The 23721-nt window shown below is 25.4% G+C and overlaps 1 protein-coding gene across 1 annotated transcript; it reads right to left on the bottom strand.

Moving 5' to 3' along the window:
* Positions 1-7986: 7986 nt before the first annotated feature.
* On the bottom strand, positions 7987-10911 carry LOC145844900 (angiopoietin-related protein 1-like). Its single transcript, XM_082952320.1, has 6 exons — positions 10737-10911; positions 9345-9550; positions 9190-9286; positions 8839-8938; positions 8713-8780; positions 7987-8267 (listed from the first exon to the last, which is right to left on the bottom strand). The coding sequence occupies exons 1-6, from the start codon at positions 10909-10911 to the stop codon at positions 7987-7989; spliced, it is 927 nt and encodes a 308-aa protein (XP_082808446.1).
* Between the last annotated feature and the right edge of the window lie 12810 nt (positions 10912-23721).

Raw genomic sequence — 23721 nt, 5'->3', positions numbered from 1 at the left:
GCTATATGTATACCAAAGAGTTATTTTAAGCTATTTAGAAATTAAAAATAGGTTACTTTATATTAAAAATATAAATTATATAGTAAACTTTGTATCCAGTTTGTATTTAGCTTTGAGTTGTTTTTGTAAAAAATTTAAGGTAATAATTGATTATTAGACAATTATGACTTTAGTATGATAATAAAATTAAATGTAACTGTAACTTGTTTGTATTTAATAAGACTAACTTATTTTTTACTAAATGATAAAATTAACACTACATATTTTTCTAAGTCTTTTAAATATTATTTCAAATTTTAGATTAATCTTACCACATTTTATACACAGTATTTGCAACAAACGATGCAGCCCACTGTCTAACTTATGTAAGACAAATTCACTGTTATTTTACTGTCTTAAAAAACAAAACACCTTATTTAAAAAAATGTTTTGTGCTTAAATGTATTTTTGTACACTTGTTGTCAAAATAACGATCATGGTTGAGTTTAATAACAAAAACTGAATTAAAATTTTTGTCATTCCATTGAAAAAATTAATTTTTTTTCTGCGAAAACATTTCTTTAGCTCCCACTTGATTTTTATTATTTCTTTCTATTCCAAGTCAATCATAACACATTGGTCAGTGTTTTTTGAGGATAGCTGGTTTGTATTTTGCAAGGTTTTCACATAGTAATGGCACTCAGACTATTATGATTTATATTAAATGATATTGCAAACTATGGCTAGTTTTTTTTTTTTTGAAAAACTAAGGCTAGTTTCAAGATTTTTATTTGTCAATTTGAGTTGAATGGTTTTTAATTATTTAGATATATTATATTTTATCTGTTCTATTTATTTTTTACCAGGTTTATTAATTCTACTTACTAGGGAAATTGTCTACATAGCCGCTAGCCAGGGTTGCCAATTTACCTGGAAAAACCTGGAACTTGAGAAATTAAAAAAAACATGGAAATTGAACAAAAATAAATTAATAACTTGGAAAAACCTGGAAATAAAAATTTTTTACATGTTAGTAGAAAAAATTTGATTTGACACAAATCTACCATCTAGATAAAAAATTTTTTAATCATCAAAATTTTTTTTTAAACACATTTGAAGTAGCTTTACAGCAATTTTTCAATGTTATTATTGTTGTTCTATTTAACACTTTTTTTTACCTTAAATTAAGTTAAAACTAAAAATAGACCCAAAAACAAGTAATTTTACAATCTGGCAAGAAATTTTGAAAACCTGGAGAAAGTTTTCAAAAAGTCATTGGCAATACTGGCTAGCTCTCTATTATTGCCGCTATGAAGATATAAATGTCTAAGCATATATTATGGTTGCTATAAACCTGAAATTTACTTATGGTTAAAAAAAAAAAAGTCTTAGAAGTTTTAAAAAATATTTGTAATTTTAAACAATTTTGACATGTAAAATAATTAAATTTTTAATTGATATAAAATATATTATAAGCAATAAATTTTTTTTATTTACTTAATTATTTTATTTATTAAGGTACACATTAAAAGTAGCATAAAGTTTTCAAAAAGCCTGGAAAAAATTTAAATAACCACTAGCAACCCTGATGTATTTACAGTCACTGCTCGAAGTTTTATAAGTGAAGTAAGTGTAAAAGTACAGCATCTGAAAAAACTTCGAACAACAGAGTCATTGAAAACTGTGCATACTAAAATACTGAAAAAGATTTGTATACAGTACATATAATAACTTAAAAACTTTTAGTAACAAAAATACTCTAAAAATAGCTATCTTTACAGTATAAGATAATAAAGCTAAACAAATTCTTTAAATATGATTTGAAGAATATTGATTGTACAGATATTTTAATACATTTTCTTTGCCAAAATTAAACTATTACATTCAGAATAAAGTGCATAATCCAAAGAATTTTTTTAATTTTCTAAGAGACACAGGCTAGTCCTTCTAAAAGTGGCAAACCTGATTATATTTCTTTTTTTAGAGTTCCAAAAAAAATCTGGAATCCTGGAAAACCTTGAATTTGGCAATTAAGGTTAAAAAATCCTGGAAAAACTGGATTTATAGAAATTTTGAAAAAAACTTTGAAATTTGAGCAAAAATCACTAATTATCCTGGAATTTTGAATAACTTTTACATAGTAAGTAGTAAAATTTTAAACTGACACGAAAAATCTATCATATAAATAAAAAAATTGTCATCATCAAAAATTTTTCAATGAAAAACAAATTTGAAGTAGCTTTACGGTATCTTTCTAATGTTGTTATACTACTTAGCACAGTTTTTAACTTTAAACTTAATTTCAAACTAAAGATAGACCCAAAAACGCGCAGTTTCAAAAACCTGGAAGAAGCTTATCAAAAACATCTGGCAACCCTGTACTTATTATCATTATCAAAGTCAATTATTTTTATTTTAAGTTATAAAAATTTTTGATAGTTCAAAAAGACATAATCTATAAGTTTTGAATATAAAAAATACATAGTAACCTAATTAAGAAGTCTACAAAAAAAATAGGATCTCAATTAATTTAATTCAAAGTAAAAAAAGATCAATTTAAGTAATTTCTAATAAAATTAATTCTTTTTTTTTTGACTTCAAAACACTTTAATTTTAGGCGCATTTCTTTATCAAAAAATATCTAAAATATCTGTTAAACATTCATTTAGTTTATAATAAGGTTAGCTAAAATAAAATTTTAATTTTAAAAAAGTTTTTAGTTTAACAACATACAGTATATCTATTTATAATATTTTTTTATGTTTCTTAGATTTAAAAAGTCCTACTTTTTGTGTTTTTGGTTACTTAAAAGTGTTAAACCTCTTAACAATTAAATTTGTATCCTGCTGGCTACACCACTACTTGAATGCTAATTTTTAAAACTTTATTTTAGTCAACAAATTAATATAAAGTATTACATTTGTACAACTGAATGCGCAACAAATAAGTTTAAGTTTTATATGTTTAAAATACAAAAAAAAAATCAACTATTTATTAAAAACTATTTTTATACAGTTATCATGATTTAGAAAGCATGAACAATGTATTGTTTATTTACATAATATTCAAATACACATTCTAAAGATGTTTTTTGACGTTTCACCTTGTTTTGTTTCTACACTTTTTTAAAGCCAACTTTTCTAGCTATTTTTAATACTTATATATATTTTAGTCTACATTAGATAAATTTTTAACTAATTTTTATGCACAAGTTAGTATAGTATTATTCTAGAAAAATGTATAAACAAAGAAAATTTGGTACATTTAACAAGATATATAGCTATATTTTTAAGCATTTTAAATTTAGCCTTGATAAAATAAAGATAACGTGGCTTTAGCTTAAACCAAAAATATATCCAACTGAAGCCTTACATTGTTTTAACATTGTTTCCAAAAAAACTTTAATTTTTCTATATTTTTAAATAAAGTCTTTGTTTTTTTCTTAATTTTTATATATTGCTTATTGGACGACAAAAAAAAGCGCCAATAAGCTTGGTCCGAGGAACTGGTTTCGGGTCATATACCACGAATACAGGTTAGTGTCTTGTCCAGGACACATTAATATTAATCAATCAAACATAATCTTCGAAAAAATTTTAAATTTACATTAATTTTTTGCTGGAAAGTGTTATAGCTATTTATCCTTTCTTTTTTTTTAAATAAAAAATGTTTATCGAGTTATGCTGCGATATAAAGCCAAAATTTTCCACTTTTTCTAGATTTTTCGAAAATACCCACTTTCGTAAAAATCTTAGTTTCTTGAAATTCTTGTAATTTGAAATTTTTATCTTAAGAAAAAAAACTAAAGTTTTCTGATTTAAGAATGATGTCGACGTCAATTGTATTTAAGGCTTTTTTGTCAGTATTGCCTTTTGCTGTGCTATATTTAGTAATAAACAACAATACTGATATATAAAGCTGAATGGCATAAGACAATACTTATGTCACTGATCAATACTAGCAAGCGGTTGCTTCGTGGTAAAGTATAAAAGTATTTTTAGATTGAAACTGCAAAGTTTTCAGTTGCTGCTGACTGACTGAAGAAGAATGAAAACCGGGTCTTAGTTTACTGAAATATTGTGGTTTGATGATTGAATTGGTATGATCAAAACTTAATGTTAAATTGAGCTTGTCTCACCGCATACTAAAGTCCTGGCTTAGGCTCTATAGAATTTGTAGTTGACTATAAAAACTTGCAGCTCAAGTGTTTGTAAGGGTAACTTATTTTTATTAAACCGGCTGTAACTTATTTTTATTAAACCGGCTGTAACTTACAATTTATATAAAATTTAAAAATACTTTATTGTAATAGTTAACACAATCTCAGGATATTTAAAGATTATGAAAATACAGGTCAGATTTTATATGCATTTGAGGTTTTTTATTTTAAACAGCTAATAATTTTTTTAATTTGTTTTTGTTCTACTACTTTTTTATTTTATTTTACAGAGCTAACTTTAGTTGTTAAATAGATTTACTTGCGGCTAGCTAAGTTTATATAATCCAAAGGCAGTGGTTTTCAACATTAAAATTAAGTGCGCAAAGCACATACTTATTGGCTGCTGTGTATTTTTCAAACATCTAAATTTATTTTTAAATTATAGGGTAGGTTTTGTTGTCACTAATAAAACATATAACATTTTTCATTTAAACTTTTACAACATTAAACCTATAACGAGTTAAGACCTTTTAACCTTAATATGTTATAAAACTAAAAGAGGACAATGTAATACACAACTAAGCAGTTAGTAGTAGTTGTCACTGTCCGTGTAGACCACGGTTACCCAAACTTTTTTTTTCAAATTGCTCCTTTTGAAGAAATTAAAAAGGCTTTTGCCCCCTCCAACAATATTACCATTTAAAACACCTAGGATATTCTTTTTTCTCTTCATCGCAACTCAAGGATATCTAGTGTAAGTTTCAAAGTTTTAAAATTGCCCCTCCTCCTTTCGCCCATTTACTAATTATTACCCCTAACTTACTAAAATCGCCCCAGAGGGCGGTACCGCCCACTTTGGGAAACCCTGATGTAGACTGTAGAGTAGGGTTTCCCTTTTTTTTTTCAAATGCCCTCTTTAAAAAAATAAAAAAAGCTATGGCCCAAGATTACTCAAAAACTACCATAAAAAACACCTAAGACCTTTTTTTTGCACTTCATCAGCAACTCAATAATTTCTAGTGTAAGTTTCAAAACTAAGATAAAATACACCTAAGACCTCTTTTTTTTTGCAATTCATCAGCAATTCCAGAATATCTAGTGTAAGTTTCAAATTATGACCTCATGCCCCCCCTTTGCCCCCTGAGTATCTGTCATGGTCCCCGAGGGGGCTACTTGGCTGTATTTGGGAAACCCTGCTGTAGAGCATTGCTCTTCAAATAAAAAACTAAAATACTGTGTACAGCAAACTCTTATATAAACAACTGTAAACAACTTGTAGAAGATTGAAGAACTTCTGATCTAGAGAAATCAAAAATTGATGTAGAAAACTTGTAGTAGATTCTATAAAATACAGCACGTTTTTTTATTAAAGTTTTATACTTAACTGAAGTATTAATACATTTTTATAGTTTTTTAGAAAGTTTTAAAGTATTACTTATGGTAATATGAACATATTAAAACCTTATTTATTTTAATTTTTGGCATTTTTTAATGTTAAAGAAATGCAGCTTTATTTAGATTAATGAACTAGTAAATGTCATGTTTAATTTTAAAAATTAAACATATATTTTCATATTAAGATCAAAATACTTAACTACTTAAATTTTATTATAGGTTTTTTTGTTTAATTTTATTTATATATTGACTTGAGTTCTTACTATTGATATGTATTATTAGTTTTATGCTTTAAGTTTTAAGCTACAATTTTTTTTTATTAATCTTTGTGAAAATAAATTAATAACATAATTGAATGCTTTGAACAATTATATTAATTGTTTAGCTTATAACTAAAATTTAATAATGTCTTGCAAAACTCAAGTGACAACAAAGTCAGGCACTTTTACCTTTCATGACCAGTTGATTTCATATTGCAAAGCCAAAAAGTTCTGTGCCAGCAAAGGCGAAATTCTTGCTCCCATAACCAATAAGGAAGATCTTGAAGCTCTCAAGGAAGTCACCAGACAAAGTTGTTTCGAAGACAAAACGAAGAGGTGGAACACCGGACTCGACATTGAAGTTTGCAACGGCGTAGAAGTGAAAAAGGTCTTCACGAACGGCGTCAACTGGAACGAAAAACTGCACGGGCCTCTGTACGAAGAAACTTGGCACGCCCATTTGACCAACATGCGTAATGCCATCTTCAGAGGACCGACCTATGACAAAGTTGACATCATGGGAGACATGAGCTGCCGAGGACGCGTGGAGACCTTCATATGTTTGAAGCCGGCTGCTGGGAGCAACCCAGAGGAGCTGGTGAAGAGTTCTGGTGTTCACTCGTTCAACAGCTTGGCCCTCTTGGCTTTTGTGGTTCCGACAGTCGCGTTTTTCTGCGCAGCTTTTGTCGCCACTAAGTTGTACAAACAGTTGCAAAGTCTGGAAGCCGCGAAGGAAGAGGAAATGGTGTAAAAAAGTTTACTTGTGAAATAAATTATCATACATAATCTACTTGTTTAATTGTGTTTACATGGTACTATATATAAAATTCTTTTTTTAAATTAACGTAATATTATTGTATCAAAAAGCTATACCAATATTAATAATACCTCCCTGTGGTATAAAAATAAACTTAGGTTGTTGATGTTTCTTGCAAATTTCTAAATTTAAAACAAGTACACCGCGCGCATATAAAAAAAACAACTATGGTAAATAAAGGAAAAACATTTGTATATTAGAAACAGTAAAACTAAAATCTTTTACCTATTACAACCTTAAAGCATACAAAAAAACTAATCTACTTTAAACTAGCTAAAGCTCTACGAAAATAACTACGAAAAGTCCCAATCAGTTTAAATACTGATAAAAGCTAAATAAAATAAAAAGATTTTTAATATAACTAAAAATAAGAGCGAAGTTAACTTTTAATAAGCAAAAAAAATTCTTGTTGGTCCTACTGACGGGTGCACGACTATTCGAATTCGGACAAATTAAATTCTTGAAAAAAAAATTTACAGGGTCACAAATAAAAAAGTAATGTACATTCGTCAAAAATAAAAAATTCATATGTAAGTCATATCAATATCTACAAGCTATTTTTTTCTTTTTGCAAAACATATGTTTTTTTGAGATATGGCATAAACAAAGTAAAAAACATAGTTATTTTTATAAATTTTTAAATAATTTGAAAAATGTTTACGATTTTGCAAAAAAGAAAAAAAATTGTTTGTAGACTTTAATAAGATCTACATATGTATGTTTTTTTTTCAAATTTATATTACTTATTGAGATAAAATTTTTTATTATTTTTTTAAGAATTTTAATTATCGGAATTCGAGTTGTCCAATTTGAATTGTCATGTAACTCAGTCTGACATAGTAACATACGCATTAAAACTACGATTTAAGTAAAAATATTTTTAAGCTTAAAAAATAATCAAGTCCCGTTAACTTTGTTTTATCAAATTATAATTATTATTTAGTCTTTTGCCCAATAAGTAAGTTTTTGGCTCTCTTAAATATTATATTTATTATAAAACAATTCTATTTTCATCATGTATATATTTAGTTTTCATTGTTATTTAAAACAGCCAATAAGTTTTACTTGAAAGTAAAGATAAGATCTAATAAACTTAAAAATAGAACTGTTAATTATAATATACACTTTTTTTTAACGAATGATATGTTTAATGTTACGCATCAACTAAACTGTAGTTCTTATTTTATTTAAAGCTTTATTTTTACATTTAAAAAATTATAATCTATACACAAAACTTAACACTTTTCAAAAAAAAATTCCTTTACAGGGTTTCGTTTTAAATTTTCTTTATATTTTACGTAACACTTTTGAACTATGTTTCAAAACAACACATATCAACAAAAATTGTATTTAAGAAATATCAGTTGTTTATTAAATTAGTTTTCGTATATTTTCATTTCTACCATCTCAAGAGATTCTTCGTTGCCGGTCAGCGGGTACCAATATATTTCATTTCTGAACTCGTATTCGCCAGGTCTCAAATACTTTCCAGTCAAACAAACAGGAGAGCACTGATTAAACCACCACCCACCAGAACCTCCTTGCCCTACAGCGCAATTATTTGGAGCTTTTGGATTTGAATTAGGTTCGCTCATATCCAAATCTCTATCGTAAGTTGAGAAGCGCATCCCTTGGATTACATTCAAAAAACCATCACCTACAGTTAAAATATTTTGTGTTTTTATTTTGTAATCTGCAGCCTGCGATGTAATTTGAGCTATAACCATACCTTTTAAAACTTTAAAAAGCAACGCGTTTGTAATAAAAAAATTACAATAAAGCTCGTAGCTTGATAATTAGTTTAAAGTTGAGCTTAATTTTATTCTTTTTGTCAAGTTTTTGACTTTATTTTTTTTAATTATTACAAATTTTTTCAAACTGCCGTTTGCCAGCAGCTTTTCTAAGAAAATTGGCCCGAAACATACAAATAGCTGCCGATCCTTGCTTTAAATAGTTTAAAATTTTAACTTATTTTATGTCGCAACAAATAACTTAAGACTATTAAAACTCAACTTTATAAAAACATAAATCTAAAATGAAAAAAAAAAGATTTAAAAGATTAAGACAGTTTTTTTCTATAATCTTACAATATATGCTAATACCTGCGTTTCCTGAGTAATCTCCATAGTGAAGCCTGTAATAAGATGCTTCATTATCAATGAAGAAATTGCTGTTAAAAATATAAATGTTATTAAAACTATTAATTCTAATTAAGTCTACAAACTGACCTATACTCAGCGTAGTAAATCGTTTCTTCTGTAAATCTTTTCATCTCAACTCTCAACTTTGTATTTTGTTTTCGACTTAACTCATAAATGTTCTCAAGACCTTAAAAATGTTTAACATTTGCTTAAACTATATACTTTGTTTCTGACTCTTTGTAGCTTTTATAATTTTTTATCTTTGATTAGTTATTATTTGTAAACTTTCTGTAAAAACGTTTCATACAATTTTAAAACAACTTGTTCGGATTTTTTTTGTATCAATTGTCAATTGTAATACAACGTAAAAAAACTGCTATTAATTTAAGGAAAAAATTATAAAAATCTATAACACTATCAAAATTTCAATTCTACAACCGATCCAATATTCAGAGTCTCGTTTTCCAAAGCCAGTTCTATATTCTGACCATGGTCGATTAAATGGTTCACTACCATCATACCTTTTCATTAATACCTATTTATTTTATAAATTTGTAAGCTACATAAAACTACGTTATATACAAAAAAACTACCGTATAACCCCCACTTTCCATATCACACCAAGCTTTTATTCCGGCAGGGTTTGATCCGTAGTCGAGATTATAGACTGCATTTTTAGTGAACCCTAAATCAAACCACGCTTTGCAGTTCTTTTGCGGAGGTAAATCTGAACTTATGTTTTCGATAGAGTTTGAGTTTAAAGCGTTGTTGTTGTTTTTTTCTTCGGGTCGTACATAATCTGAAAAAGTTTACTTTAATTTAAATAGAATACTTGATTTTCCACACGTTTTTTAAAACTATGCCAGTTATTCACAAACTTATTAAAACTATATATTAATTTATCATATAAATAATAGCAAAAAGCCTACTTGTCGAATATAAATAAAAAACTACATAAAAGTTAATATGTAACAAAATATACATTTTGTTGTTTTTTTAAATGACCGCCAGGGGGCGTTAGACGATTGTTTATCAAATCAACACACAATAAAACTTAAAATATGTCTTTTATTACGCTCAGTTAAGCCATAAGACCGTGCGAGAGGCACAAAACTGATTATAAGAACTTTTTATTATTTTTGTTTATAAGATCTTGATGTTTATTTGCATTATCGTATTATATTGTGCTTAGTTTAGCCATCGTTGTGCATGAAGCACGATATATATTAAGACTCTGTATTATTAATAGTACTTTTAGTAAGACCTATTTTGTGTTTAAGATTGTGTCATTCAGAAACTTTAAGAACATTATTAAGACATTTTAATTTGTAGCATTTCGTGTTTACTTGTTGTGTTTATATTCGCAGTTTTATTCTACTGATAAATTGGCTGCTTTATCATTTCTACTTCCTAATTTTCACATTAAAATCACGTTTTCAATAAATTCACTTCATTATAGAAATTATATATATTAAGTTTATTACATACTTATTAGTTACTAAGTTAAACCTAATGAGTAAGGTAAGTTCAGTAAAAACCTCAAGAGCTAAACGCGCTAAGTGTTTAGCACAAAAAAGGGGACTTCCCCCAATTAAAGGTAGTTCCTACCTCAGGCCCTGTAGGACTACAAAAAAACCTAAAATTAAATAATAACTAATATTACAATTATTAGAAAAATATTTTTCATAATTCATGAGGCTTAATAAATAAACTAAAATTTTATTGTGTTTTTAACTTTTTTACATGTTAGTTACAACGTTAAGATAATTATTAATTTTTCTTTTAAATAATTTCTGAAAAACTCAAATTGTAGTAATTATCATATTCTGATTCCGAATTAATTATATAATACACTGAGTATTAAAACACTGCAAACTCCTAAACCAAAAGTAAAAAAAAACTGTTTATAGTTTTTATTCGAAAATTTTATATGCATTTTTACAAACAAAGCCTCGTTATTTTTTGAAGTAATTTACAAAGTAAACCCAGAATTAAAGATACTTTTTCTTCTATAGAAGTAAGCCTTTGTTCAAAAGCTGAGACATTTCCACTGGTGACGTATTGCTTTTCTAATTTATCGTCAAATTCCTTGTTCACTGAAGAACAAGATACTGAGTTGTAAAAAAGACAGCAAGCCACTAAATACAAAACTAGTTTCATTTTTGTGTTTTATAATCTGTGACAATTTAAACGTAAAAAGAAACAAACGAATTTTTAAACTAATAAAGTTTATAAATATAAAAATGTAAAACTACTATTTTGTAACACCTAGTTTTGAATTCAACACTTCTAAGTTTGTTGTATTCAGAGTTTGTTTAATTTTTTATGCACCATCTTTTTAATACTTGTACGAAAACATGGCAATTTAAGATTAATGAAGTTTTAAACTCAAATTGCTTTTTAATGGCTACGAAAAGGGTGCAGCAAAGCAACATTTACTGCTTCATATATTGTTCTCCTTGTTAATTTAATATTTATTTTAGATAAATAAATAGCTCGAACGAAAATAGTTATAACGTTGTGTTCTGTAAATACAAAAGTTGTTAAGGAAGTTCGTGGTGCCCTACCTTGTCCTAATATTTACTAACCCCTACTCTTTCAGAGTATTCTGTTTTGTCAAATTGCTTATAACTACTAACAAAAGAAAAGTTTAACTTTTGTGAATACGTGTTTTTTTTCAATTAAGTATTTTATTAAGTTAAAGCTTGAATAGAAAATAACTAACAAAAAGAATATACATTTGTTAGTATAAGTTGAATAAGCATTTGCTGGTTCAAATAAAATGATATAATCTCTTTATACTAATAATAACTGCTCTAAAATAAACAATGCTACTTTTTTGTAGTTATTTTAATATAAACCGTTCGTAACTTTTAGTATAAAGAATTGTAAACGCAATCAAATTATTATTTTCCATTATAAAACTTGTTTTCTAAAAACTGTAAAACAGTCTTGTTGACATATAGTTTACTTTTAAACGTGTTAAACGGTTTATGTGTAGTTTGCAATATGAGCAACTAAATTGTTTTTTTTTTTTGTGAAATGGGGTTTAAGTTATTGCATACGCTACAGAAACTTTGTACTTTTTTTTTCAACCTTCAGTATAAAATTTTTTCACTTAAAATCATAACACAGTGAAATGCTAATGTTAAACTACTTGATACAATTAGTATGAAATTTCAATGTACTTTGTAGGAAATTGGTTTTAGTCACAGGAGTTTTTCTTGAAACAAAAACTTTTTTTTTATAGAAGTATGTAATGAAATGAAACTTTGTAGTCTATAAGTGAGTTTAGGTATGTGCAATTAAATTACAGTAATACGAATATAAGACACAAATAAAATTTCACAATTTTTGAATTTAATAACTTAGTATTTCTAGTATTTTGTTTATATTTAAATTTCGTATTTTTAAATTTATGTTTAATGAAACTTGAAAACTTGTTGTGACTGTATTTGACTGTACTCTTTTTTTTTTGGAATTTTAAGCGAACTTTCTTTTGTTAAACTAAAATGAAAAGTTACTGTATTCAAGCTATAATTTATTTTATTTATGACTTCAAATTTAAAACAAAGTAAATGTTATGCAATAGTCTCGTAAAGGTTATTTTTATAATGATGATATAATGAAAAACAACTGCAAAGTAATTAAAGTTTTTTAGTAGGAAGCTGTATTGAGTTTGACAAAATGTTTTCGAGAAAAAAAGTTAATGTTATTTTGTATTTTATTAACTTATCTTATAAACAAACTATTGAGATGTATTTTGAAAATACGTACTTTTTACCAATAAATTGTAAATTGATAAAGGTCTTTGTGCATAAACTTTTTGTCATCAGATTTTAAATAAAGGTTTTTGAGCATTATAAACAAAAATAAGTTAGTTTTAATTTGGTTTAATAAAAAAATAAACTTAGTATTATTTATGATTTTGTTTAAGTTTAAATAATATTTTTTAATCATTGCTATATTGTCATTTATAAAAAATTTAAATAAGTTTACAAATGAAACTAAGTAACGTTGGTTTTATAACTTTTAGTTTAAATTATTAAATTTTTGCTATCACGCTAAGGCAATAAGCTTAATTTAAACATGTTTAGATCGGTACAGCAACTGAATTTATTAATAATACTTCTATTACTTTACGTATATTGCAAAATATTATAAGATTTGATACCAGTGAATTATTAAACAGTTGAAATGTTTGTATATTTAATCCTTAAAGATTAGTTGTATTAAAAAATACAACAATGGTATCAAACACCTTGGTTTAGCAAAGTAATTTTTTCAATCAAAACCGAGGTTTCGTTTTGGTGGACTCTAAATAAGGTTTAAAGGCTTGAACTTTATTCAAAAGCACGGCAAAAGTGTCTAACTAATTTGTTTTGTTCTAGAATTTTAGAATTAATGTAACTATTGCTTTTTGAAAATATTTGCTATTTTGAACTGACTTAGCTTGGTTTTATAGTTTTGTACTGTTTCTACTTGGTATACTGATGAGTACGAATTGCTTGAAAATGACTGCACCAAATGGCAATCTACTTAATACAAAATACTAAAATAAATAAATAAACAATGCATTAAGAAACCGAAGCAGACGGAAAAATAAGAAGCAAAATAGATTTTATTTACTTAATTGTATGATTTTTATTCTTTGATCTGTTTATTGTATCACTTTGTTTATATCTTAATATTATTATTTACTTTTATTTTTCTATGTACAATACGCATAGCCGATTTCGTAAAATAATTTCTATTGGGGTGTACGACTATTCAAATTCGGACAATTCAAATTCCGACAATTCAAATTCTTAAAAATAAATTGAAACAGCCACAAATATGAATGTAATGTATATTTGTCACATATAAAAAAATACATATATGGTTCATACTGATATCTACAAGCCGTTTTTTTTATTTTTGTAAAACATTAAATATTTTTTGGAGATATGGATTAAACAAAGTAAAAAAACATAATTATTTTTAGTAATTTTAAAAAATCTTGAAAAATATGTTACGTTTTGAAACTATTGATTACTTTTTATCAGAAAAATGTTATCTAAAAATTGTTAGAGTAAAAAATTTAAAATTTAGAAACACTCTTTTTTTTTATATAACTAAGCTACACAAAAACATATAACTACACAAAATAGATATTTATAAAAGTTATGTATGCCTCAATTCCGTAAGTTTAAAGCTGAGAATAATAAAAGTTTAAATATATTTAGTTGGAGTAAAAAATATATAAATAACAAAATCAAAAATTATATTTAGTTTTGGATTATGAAACTTAATAAATACATTTTAGTATTAAAATTTATATAAGTTTCAATATTAAAAATAAGACGGATTGATTTTAAAACATTTCTTTTTCATTTAACACGGTGAAACATTGTTTTAACTTATAACGTTAAATATAGTAATTCTAAATTTGATTTACAAAAAGTGTTTCAAACCAAATAAGCTTACTTAAATTTTCTTCTTGCAAACTATAAGTAAAATATTGTAGAAGTTACAACATAAACAGATAAATACATTGTACGATAATTTGTTTTTGTTAGAGCCCGAATCTGATTCATTGACTCTTCAAAAGAATTGAAAATTCATGATAACACAAAGTTGGTCTGTTATAAATTTTAGTTGTTTATGTACAAAAAAAAGATATTAATAAAAATAAAAATAACTAATTTTTGACCACTAGAGGCACTTTTTTTACACTTAAAGCTGTTTCAAAATTAATTAAAAGTTCCTAAGTTTTTTTTTTTCATTTTTTCAAAATTGCGATTTAATATCTTTAACAATAAAGCTAGCAGGTCAACTTTATTATCTATTAACTATTTTCTAATTAAAACCCACTGCTTGTATTTGTAACAAATCACAAAGTGATAGCTGTTTAAATGTATTTAATTTTAGCTGTAATTTAAATAAAAATACTTTTTTAAGTTCAAAGCCTTGTTACATTAACTTGCCAGAAATTATTTTTATCTTAATTGTTTTTATCTACTTAAATAGAACTTTGTTTAATTAACTTAATTTTTATTGTGAACTTTGATAGTTAACGTTTAAATTAAAAAACTGTATAAAAGACTTGTAGTGCTATTTACTTTTATTTTGCTAATTAATTTTTAAATTTTACTCTTGATCTAGTTTTATTTACAAACAACGCCTCTAGAAATTGAGAATTGCTCATTTTTTCTTAAAAAAAAAGTTTTTTATGTATAATCGTGTAAAACATTTGTTCAAGTGCAAGCTTTATGATACCATGAATTTTCAATTTTTTTGAAGAGTCAATGAATCAGATTCGGGCTCTAACAAACAAAAATATACATTTACATTTTATTTTTTAATTAAAGTAACCAAACAATATTTTTTTTTGTAATTCTCCGAACAAAAATATTAAAGCTTACTTTACTATAATAAATGAAAATTAGTGTGAATAGAACATTTTAGGTTTTATAAAGCAGTTTCTGTACTTTATTGTTAAGATGAGTTTAAATTTATACTATTAATACCTAAAAAAATTAACTTTATAAATTTTAGTTTAAAAAACAACTGCCAAATCAACTAAAGAAATGAATTCTAACATTTTGCGACCAAATACCAAAAAATACAACAAAATTAAGTAATCGCTGCAAAGTTAGTTGTTGACAAATTTTTGTAAGTCTAAACAAGCAGCAATTTACTTAAGTAATTTCCAAACCTTTTCATTTTTATTTAATAATTTGATTGAATCAATTAAAGAAGTTTATACCTGAATAAAAAAGCACAACATGTTTTTTTTTAACTTTTTAAAGAAGTGAATTAAACTATAAACACAACTTAACTTTTATAAATTAAAGTATAAAACTAAGTACTGTAACATTTACTCACTATGCACTAAATGAGAAAAGTAATAATCATCAATAATGAAAATAACAACAAAAAAAATCCTTCTATTTTAAACTCATTCTTTATAATTAGAATACTTTTATAAGCCTAAAAATTTAACTATAAGAAAGCAAATAATACTTGAAGAAAAAAAGAAATTCTAAGTTTCCTCAGAAGAGTAGACTAAATTATTAAAAGTTTACTTAAAACAGTAATCTCAGCTTACCATTTATTTATATAATAAATTCTCTTTTATAAATTACGTCTATCACAAAAGTTTTACATGTGCTACTAGAAAAAAAAAATTGTAAATATAATTTTTTAATTCTAATTTTTATATTTTACTTTTTGTTAAATTTGTTTTGTTAAAGAAAATATCTTAGCTTATTTTAATTTTGTTACTAAAATGGTGAAAATTATACTTTAGTTGAAATTAAAAAGCATAACAAAATTAAATGCCCATTAAAAAATGATAAATTTTATCATAAAACATAAAGTTAGATAAAGTATGATGGCTTCTTCACACAATCCATTAGAAAATATATTGCTAACAATTTAGGTAAAAACTTCGTAATTTTATTTTTAAGTTAAATTGAATAAAAAATATACGGTTACAATTTTATAAATAAACATACAATATAAATAAAAACATATAATCGCTCAAGTATTTTGGAAGAACCTTTTTTAAAACTTAAAATTGAAAAAAACAAGCGGTAACTGGTAAATTTGATTAAAAAACTATAGAAGATTAGATGGTTTGATCATACTAATTTGTTCATCAGACCACAAGCTTACGGTAGACTGAGACCGGTTTCGTCCTTCCAGGCTTCTATATAGACTTTTGTTTTTGCTGACTATATAGAAGAGGTAGAAATGTTATATTAATAAATTTATTTATAACAGCCAAATGTATAAAAATAATTTGAAACTTCAAAAATATAGTACCTGAATATCTACTTGTTGAGAATATGAAGTTAAAAATAAATAAAATACACTAAAAAAGATATTTTTTTATATAATATGAATCCTAGTTTTTAAATGTTTTTGTAGTTATTTTTGTTTATAAGTTGAACATACACAAAATATTTTAAAATAGTATAAATAAAAACTGATTAGCAATTACTTAGAACTTTAATGCGTACATCCATCAGGAGTAGGAAATTACAGACAGACAGATATTACCGACCCGCAATGTATAACAAAGTTTAAAAACTACTTGCGCTAAACAACTGAAGTGTCATTTTTTCAGCATAAAAACAATCAGCAATGCTAAACAGTATTATTATTTGAATGAAATTTTTCTTTTAAACAGTTTAGTGTAATACAAATTTTAAAATAGTCACGGACTTCTAAACACTTTTGTTAACAAATCTAGCCCACAAAAGAACTTTCTTAGAACGTCCGGTCCTTTTTTATAAAAGACTATTAAACTTCAGTTTTGTACTTACTTTTTCAACAACATCTTCATAGTTTTTAAAAACACTTAGCACAAAATAACTAGCAGTATAACATTAAATATTATATTAAATATTATATTATTTTTTATCGTTAACTAATACAATACATTATAATTTTAAAAAATGAAAGCCGTTAGAATATAGATTAAGAAGATTAGGTATAGTAACTAATTAACTGAAAACCTTTTAGTAAAAAAGAAACTAACAAAAAGTTTCTAGTTTGTGGAGAATGTTTTGATAAGACTTTAAAGTAAAGTTAAACTTATCCAAACATAACGTAAAACTAAGTTTGTAATAATATTAGTTAAATGTCTTTTTATGTCAAAAAAAATAAGTTAACTTAATGAAAAACAGATTTGAAAATTTTAATAATGGATTTGTTTTTATCTTAATTTAAATGCCCAAGTAGTTGACATTTTGTGTTAATCTTAATATTTTTAAGAAACTGTAATCCATACTATATCTATATTATGATAGTGTACGATTAAAAAAAGTCACGAGCTATAATCTTTAAAATGTAGAAGAAGATTGTAACAAAAGTATTCATCTAACTAATTTTCCTACAATTTTACTTTAAACAACAACCTTCGTTTTGTCAGTACATAATTTTTTTGAGTGTTTTTTTATTTGTTTTATTTTATTTTTATGTCTATTTTTTGCTTTGTGTGCTCTTTGCTTAAAATGCTCTGATTTTGATTTCTGAGTCTAACGTTGCACAATAAACCACAAAAAAAAAACATTAATGTTATTAGTAATGATAAACAATATATTGTCTTTCAAACAAGTGACTCCAGTGCATTAGTCTCTACTAAAACTGTAATGAAATTAACATTTCATTTTACAATTTCAAAGCGGAAATAAATATAGAATTGTTGTAGCGATATAAACATCAAATAAGCTTTCGTAAAACAATTTTCTAAATTCTCAAAACAATATTGTTTATTTTTAGGAGTTAATTTCATTTCAATGCGTATATATTTGCGTTTGTTTTTTAAATACGCGTTAGTGAGTTAATTAGTTATTCCGCACTTCAAGTTACGACTAAGTTCAACGTTTTATTTCTAGTTTCGAGAATCAAAAAAACGTCTACATCGCGGAGTTAATGTTAGTATTTTATATAACTTTACGATTCTTAATACTTTTTATAGATTTTATTTGTGTCGTGATTTAATAGTTTCTTTCTTCAGAACTAAGAATTATTATTGAAAATAAAGTAAATTGCATTTATTCAAAGTGTGTTTTATTCATAACTTAGGAATAAGTTTTGTAACTTTATTACTGTAGCTACTCGTAAGTAAAGCAGTTAGTTCAATAAGTTACTGGAGACCACGTAGTTAAGACATAAACATAACTAGCATTAAAATATAGCCTGTTTGGTTACAAAACTATACAAAAAAATGTTTTTAAGGACTTAAAATAGGATCTAACATAACGACAAAAAAGAAACTCTAAGAACACACAGTCATACTATTTTCTTAATGCTTAAATAGAATACAATGAGAAAATACAAGTTATTCTATTTATTTTCTTTCTTTTAAAAATATGACACAAGTTGTTCATTTACAAAAACAAACCTTACTTATATGTTTAAAACTCAATGCATATAACCTATTTTAAAGTCTTGTTTGTTGTTTCTAATTTTTAAGTAATCACGCGCATGTTATACTATCTAGTTGCTAAAAAAAAGTTTATGGTTATTTTCAGCTAAAATTTATGTAAGGATGTCTTCAAAAATCTTTTGTTTTTGCAATTTTATACAATTGTAAACAGCAGTTGTAAAATCATCCACTATATTTAAGATAATCAAAATAATCCTCAAAGCAAGTTTTATATCATCTCACAATTTAAATACAACAGTGAATTGTTTGTTTTTCTTTGAAATATTTAACAAGACGTTAGTAAAATTTTGTAACTACAAAACTTAATTTAAAAAATAAAGAAATTATTTGATTTTAGTTTACAAAAGGTAATCTAATATTTATTAAAAGCTAAAAATCAAATGTTTACTTTGTAAAAATTTGGTTCAAATACGTAAATCTATACAAAAACCTTTGTTTGTAATTTTAGTGTACTTTAAAGTTTAGGAAATATAGTTTAATTTTTTTTTCAGCTTCTGTATGTAAATTTTAAAATTGTATTAACAACATTTTTTGACAAATGTAAAGGATGATTTTATAATAAAGATAGCTCTAAATTTAGCTTGTTTTTTATAAGCTAAAATCATTATGAATATTTTGACATTGTACATAAAACAATGTTTATTTACACATCAAATTGAAAATAAAAATACATAAGCTCGATTCTCAATTAAAGATGCTTTTAATACAAATTGTACCTAACTTGTACTTAATTACACTTAAAATATTATTTAAAGTACATATTGAGTTGTACTTTCAGTATAACTTACAACCAGTGGCGTCGCGTGGTATTTTTTTAAGGTGGTGCAGAATTTAAAAAAATATCAATTATTTTAATAAAAATATGTTTTTACTGTCAAGTTTGAAAACAACTGAACTTTTGCTACACCTGAAGATAAGCTTTGCTTTTAAGGGCATAGGGGAGATGAAACAATTTGATTTTATTTTATGTAGTTTTTACTAAGCTACAAGATGCTTTTTACAGATTTTAAAAGTTCAGTATATGTTTTAAGATATAGCCGGTCAAAGTCAAAAGCAACAAAAGGTTCCTAATGGTAGGCACAAACTAAAACAGTGTTTAAAAAAATGTTTTACCCCCCCCCCTCCCCTTTATGCCCTTAACATCTACTTTAGAATTATTTTACTGAAATTTTTTTATACAGTTTTAATTTAACTACAAATCATCTTTTATCAATATAAAAAATTCTTAAAATTTTTGAGATATGGTAATTCACAGTCAGAGGTACAAATGAATCCTTATTTTTATAATATAAAATCAAACAACAAATAAATCAAATCACTAAAATCATATCTTTTTTTTATAAGTTGGCCTCAAAATCTTTAGATGTTTCTTTTATAAAACAAAAAAAAATGCTATATTAGATATTTAAAACACATTATTAAATTATATTAAATTATAACAAAAGTTTTTTTTTTGTATATATAAAAATATATATTGATACTTAAAAATTGAAAACTTCTCTTCAACAAAAGTATAAAGTTTTAAAAAAACTAGGATGAAAAAGTTTAATTAAAAAATGTTTTAAAAATGATGGAGAATATAGGTTTTCAGTAAAATTGTATTATTTGCTGTTTTGGTTTGCTCCTTGTATAATAAACCATTGTACTCTCTGGCTTTGACTGGTTGTACCTAAAAGTTTAATTGGAAATTTCAAGTTTATTAAAGAGTAACTATTAGTTTTCTGAAAAAGTTAAAATAAGAACAACATGTAAAAAAGTGCCTATACACCCTCCCCCCTTACTCCTCACTAATTTGCACATTTTTTTTTACAAACATTAACATTTTTATTAACTTTTTTTCTAATTTTAATGTTTTTTGTTGGAGGTTTAAAATTAAATAGTTTTTTAAGGGTATCTTTTCTTTATTTAATATTTATTTGTTTTTCATTTTAATGACAGTATTTTTCTCAGGAGCTCAACTTTTTTAAGTTTAGTTGTGAGGCTGTTGAACTTTTCAAGAATTTTAAAGATAATTTATAAATATGTATCCATTATAGAAGTAAAAGTTTGGTTAGTTAGTTTTCATGTGGCCATAGGGGTAAAACACTTATTTTTTAATTTTAAAAAACCTTGTTATTTTCAGAGTAAAAATTAAAACTGCTTTAGTCAGCCTGAATATTTTTCTAATTTGGTCTGTTTTAATTTATCTTGGGTCATCTTGAGTTTTTAACATTTCTAAGTTATCCTGATTATGAGGCAAGGCAACCATGTTTCAACAGTTTTATCTAAAATTTTTGCTTTTTTTATGAAAAAATTAAACCAAAAGTTATATAAAGTAGAGGTAGACTAAATTTTCCTAAAATGTTAAACTACTCTAAGTAATCACAGTTTCTAAATTAAGGCTATTTACTTTATTTAAATATGTGATTGTTTCAATAATACTACTTTTTATTTAATATAAATCTAAAATATTTTTCTGTAAGAGTGAACTAGAAGTTTATAATAAACTTCTTATTTCTTTTTTTCAGAACTTGAATTTTATTATTTATTTTACTAACTTTATGATAACAATAATCAGTTATAGTTAAGTTTATGTATGCAGATTAAAATAAAAAATCAAATTTTTAAGACTTTGGTGATTTAGGGTTTTTATCTTTTTTTTCAAAATATGCAATTTATGACAAATCTTTTAATAGAAGTGATCTGTTAAATTTAAAAAACCATGTGGGTACATAAACTCAAGTTTAATCCTTTGCAGTAGCTTGCTTTGTTTTTATTTTATGTTTACAATAGCTTGTAGATGATACTTAAGCAAGTCCTGTTTTAGGGAATTTTCAACTTAGCTTACTTACCGCAAGATATTGATTTTGCGGTAATTCTTGAAGAAATTTTGCTTTTTTGAGTTCATTTGCGGCAGTCAGCTAAGAGTTTGCGGCAGTGAAGTGGGCAAAATGGTCGTTTTCAAAATTGAAGTTTTAAAAGAGATTTCGTTCAAAAAAATAACGAAAACGTTATAGATACTTTTTTTTTTCTTAGAAAATTTCAAGGTGGTGCAGTTGCGGCAGTGCAACACCCCACGCGACGCCCCTGCTTACAACTAATACTGATTAAAGCATAAAGATAAACAAACGTCTTTATACGTAAAATAATTACATACACATTCATAAGTTATTTTTACAAACTTATTAGATAGGAGCTGCTAGACATTTATTTCCAAAAATTAAGAATGTTAGAGTTCTTATTAAAAAAAATTATATTGTAAATTTCTTGCTTTTAATTAAAGAGTATATACTTAAACTTAGTAGTTTTAATTACGACAAGAAATCTAAAAGTTCTAAACTTTTTCCACAAAATATTTAACACTTGATGTAAACGACTCTTACTATTTTTTAATGCTTAAAAATTGTTATTAAGTGTAGTGATGCGAACCGCTTTTTGTACTGTATAAAATATTAATTATATTAAATCTATATAAGTTAGGGTTTGTCAGGCATTCAAAGATCGCGGCCGCAGTTGTAGTTTTTACTTATCGATCCTAAAATATCTTGAGTAAGTTCTATCTAAAGTCCTTTTTTAAACTCTTTATTTCTAACCTCAAAAATTGTTAAAAACTTATAAAAATAAATATTCAGACTCCGAAATGTATAGTGGAAGTTTTTAATTATCCGGAAATTCTTTTTAAGACTCTTTTTTGAAGTTTTTTAGCCCTTCATTTCAAACCCTAGAATATTTCGTGTAAGTTCTTTTTTTGCTGGCCGAGTTCAATTTGTAGCAATAAATATTTGCCCCATCCCTGTTGTAACTATAGTTTTGTAGTGTTTATGTTTCGGCTAAATTTTTTAATACTGTGAGCTTGAAAATCAGCTTTATTGGTTACTAAAATCTACTCTCTACTGAACGATATGCAAAAATTTATTTTCGAATTAGCTACACTTTATTTTCCTGTTCTCTTTGCTAGAACATTATTTTACAATACACACTAGCATGGTTGCCACTGGTCAAGGAGAGAAAAATTTCCTGACTTTTCCTGACTTTTTCCTGACTTTTTATCAAAATTTTCCTGACTTTTCTAAATTAAACTCTTAAATTAAACTTATTCTAAAATACATAACTTAACACTTGAAACTATACAAAGCAGACATGGTATAATCAAGATGGCAGTTAAATACAGCTGTTTTAATTGTAAACACGCGCTTTAAAGCTCTATAGTAAATTGAGAGAAATTTGGAGAAATAAAAGAAACTAAAGTGAAAAGTGAGTGGTACGCTGGAGCGCGCTCGAGTTATTCTCTTCATTTAAGAGCTTTACAAATAGACGCAAAGTTTTAGCGCAAAAGTGAGAGAGCTAGAAGAAAAAAGAAATTTATATGCCAAAATCGTACGCTTGAGTAATTCACTTAATTTTAAAACTTTAATAATGCATGTTAATTTTTTAAGTTTTAACTAACTTTCACGTCTTGTCTTATATTTCTAAAGTCAAAATTTTTTTTTGTTCCTGCAAAAATTTTATTAAAGTGAAAAACTACATAAGTGTTTAATTTACAATTTACTTACTTATTTTAACAATTTTTTTTCTTATGAAAATTTTTATCGAAAATTTATTTGTTTATATACCTTAAATTTTTATTAAATGAAAAAAAAATAAGGTCAGTTTAACTGGTTTGTTAAAGATTTAAGCTTAATTTACTTTTTTAAACTAAATTAAAAATATTTTCTGCTATAAGTTTTATAACAATCTAATTATACTAAAGCTTTTGCAGTAAGAATATTCGCAGCTAAAAATGTTAACTTAGTGAAAAGATATTTTATTAGATAATAATGACTATGATATAAAGCAAAGACTGAAATTGTACATTTAAAGGAATTCATGTTAAACTACTTTAATTTGTTTCATAAAACAAAACTTTATTTAAGAGAAAAAAATCTAAAAGGTTACTAGTATTACTTATTTCATTTATCTTTAAGTTTTAAACCATTTTCAATGTTTAATTTGTAAGTATAGTTAACTAAAAAGTAGTTTATTTTTGTAAGTTGCTTATGTACTTCTAGGTT

Source organism: Thalia democratica, chromosome 9, assembly GCF_965202585.1.
Source record: "Thalia democratica chromosome 9, ktThaDemo2.hap1.1, whole genome shotgun sequence".
Lineage (NCBI taxonomy): Eukaryota > Metazoa > Chordata > Thaliacea > Salpida > Salpidae > Thalia > Thalia democratica.
The sequence above is the reverse complement of the archived record's forward strand: the minus strand, read 5'-3'. Positions and strand labels throughout refer to the sequence as shown.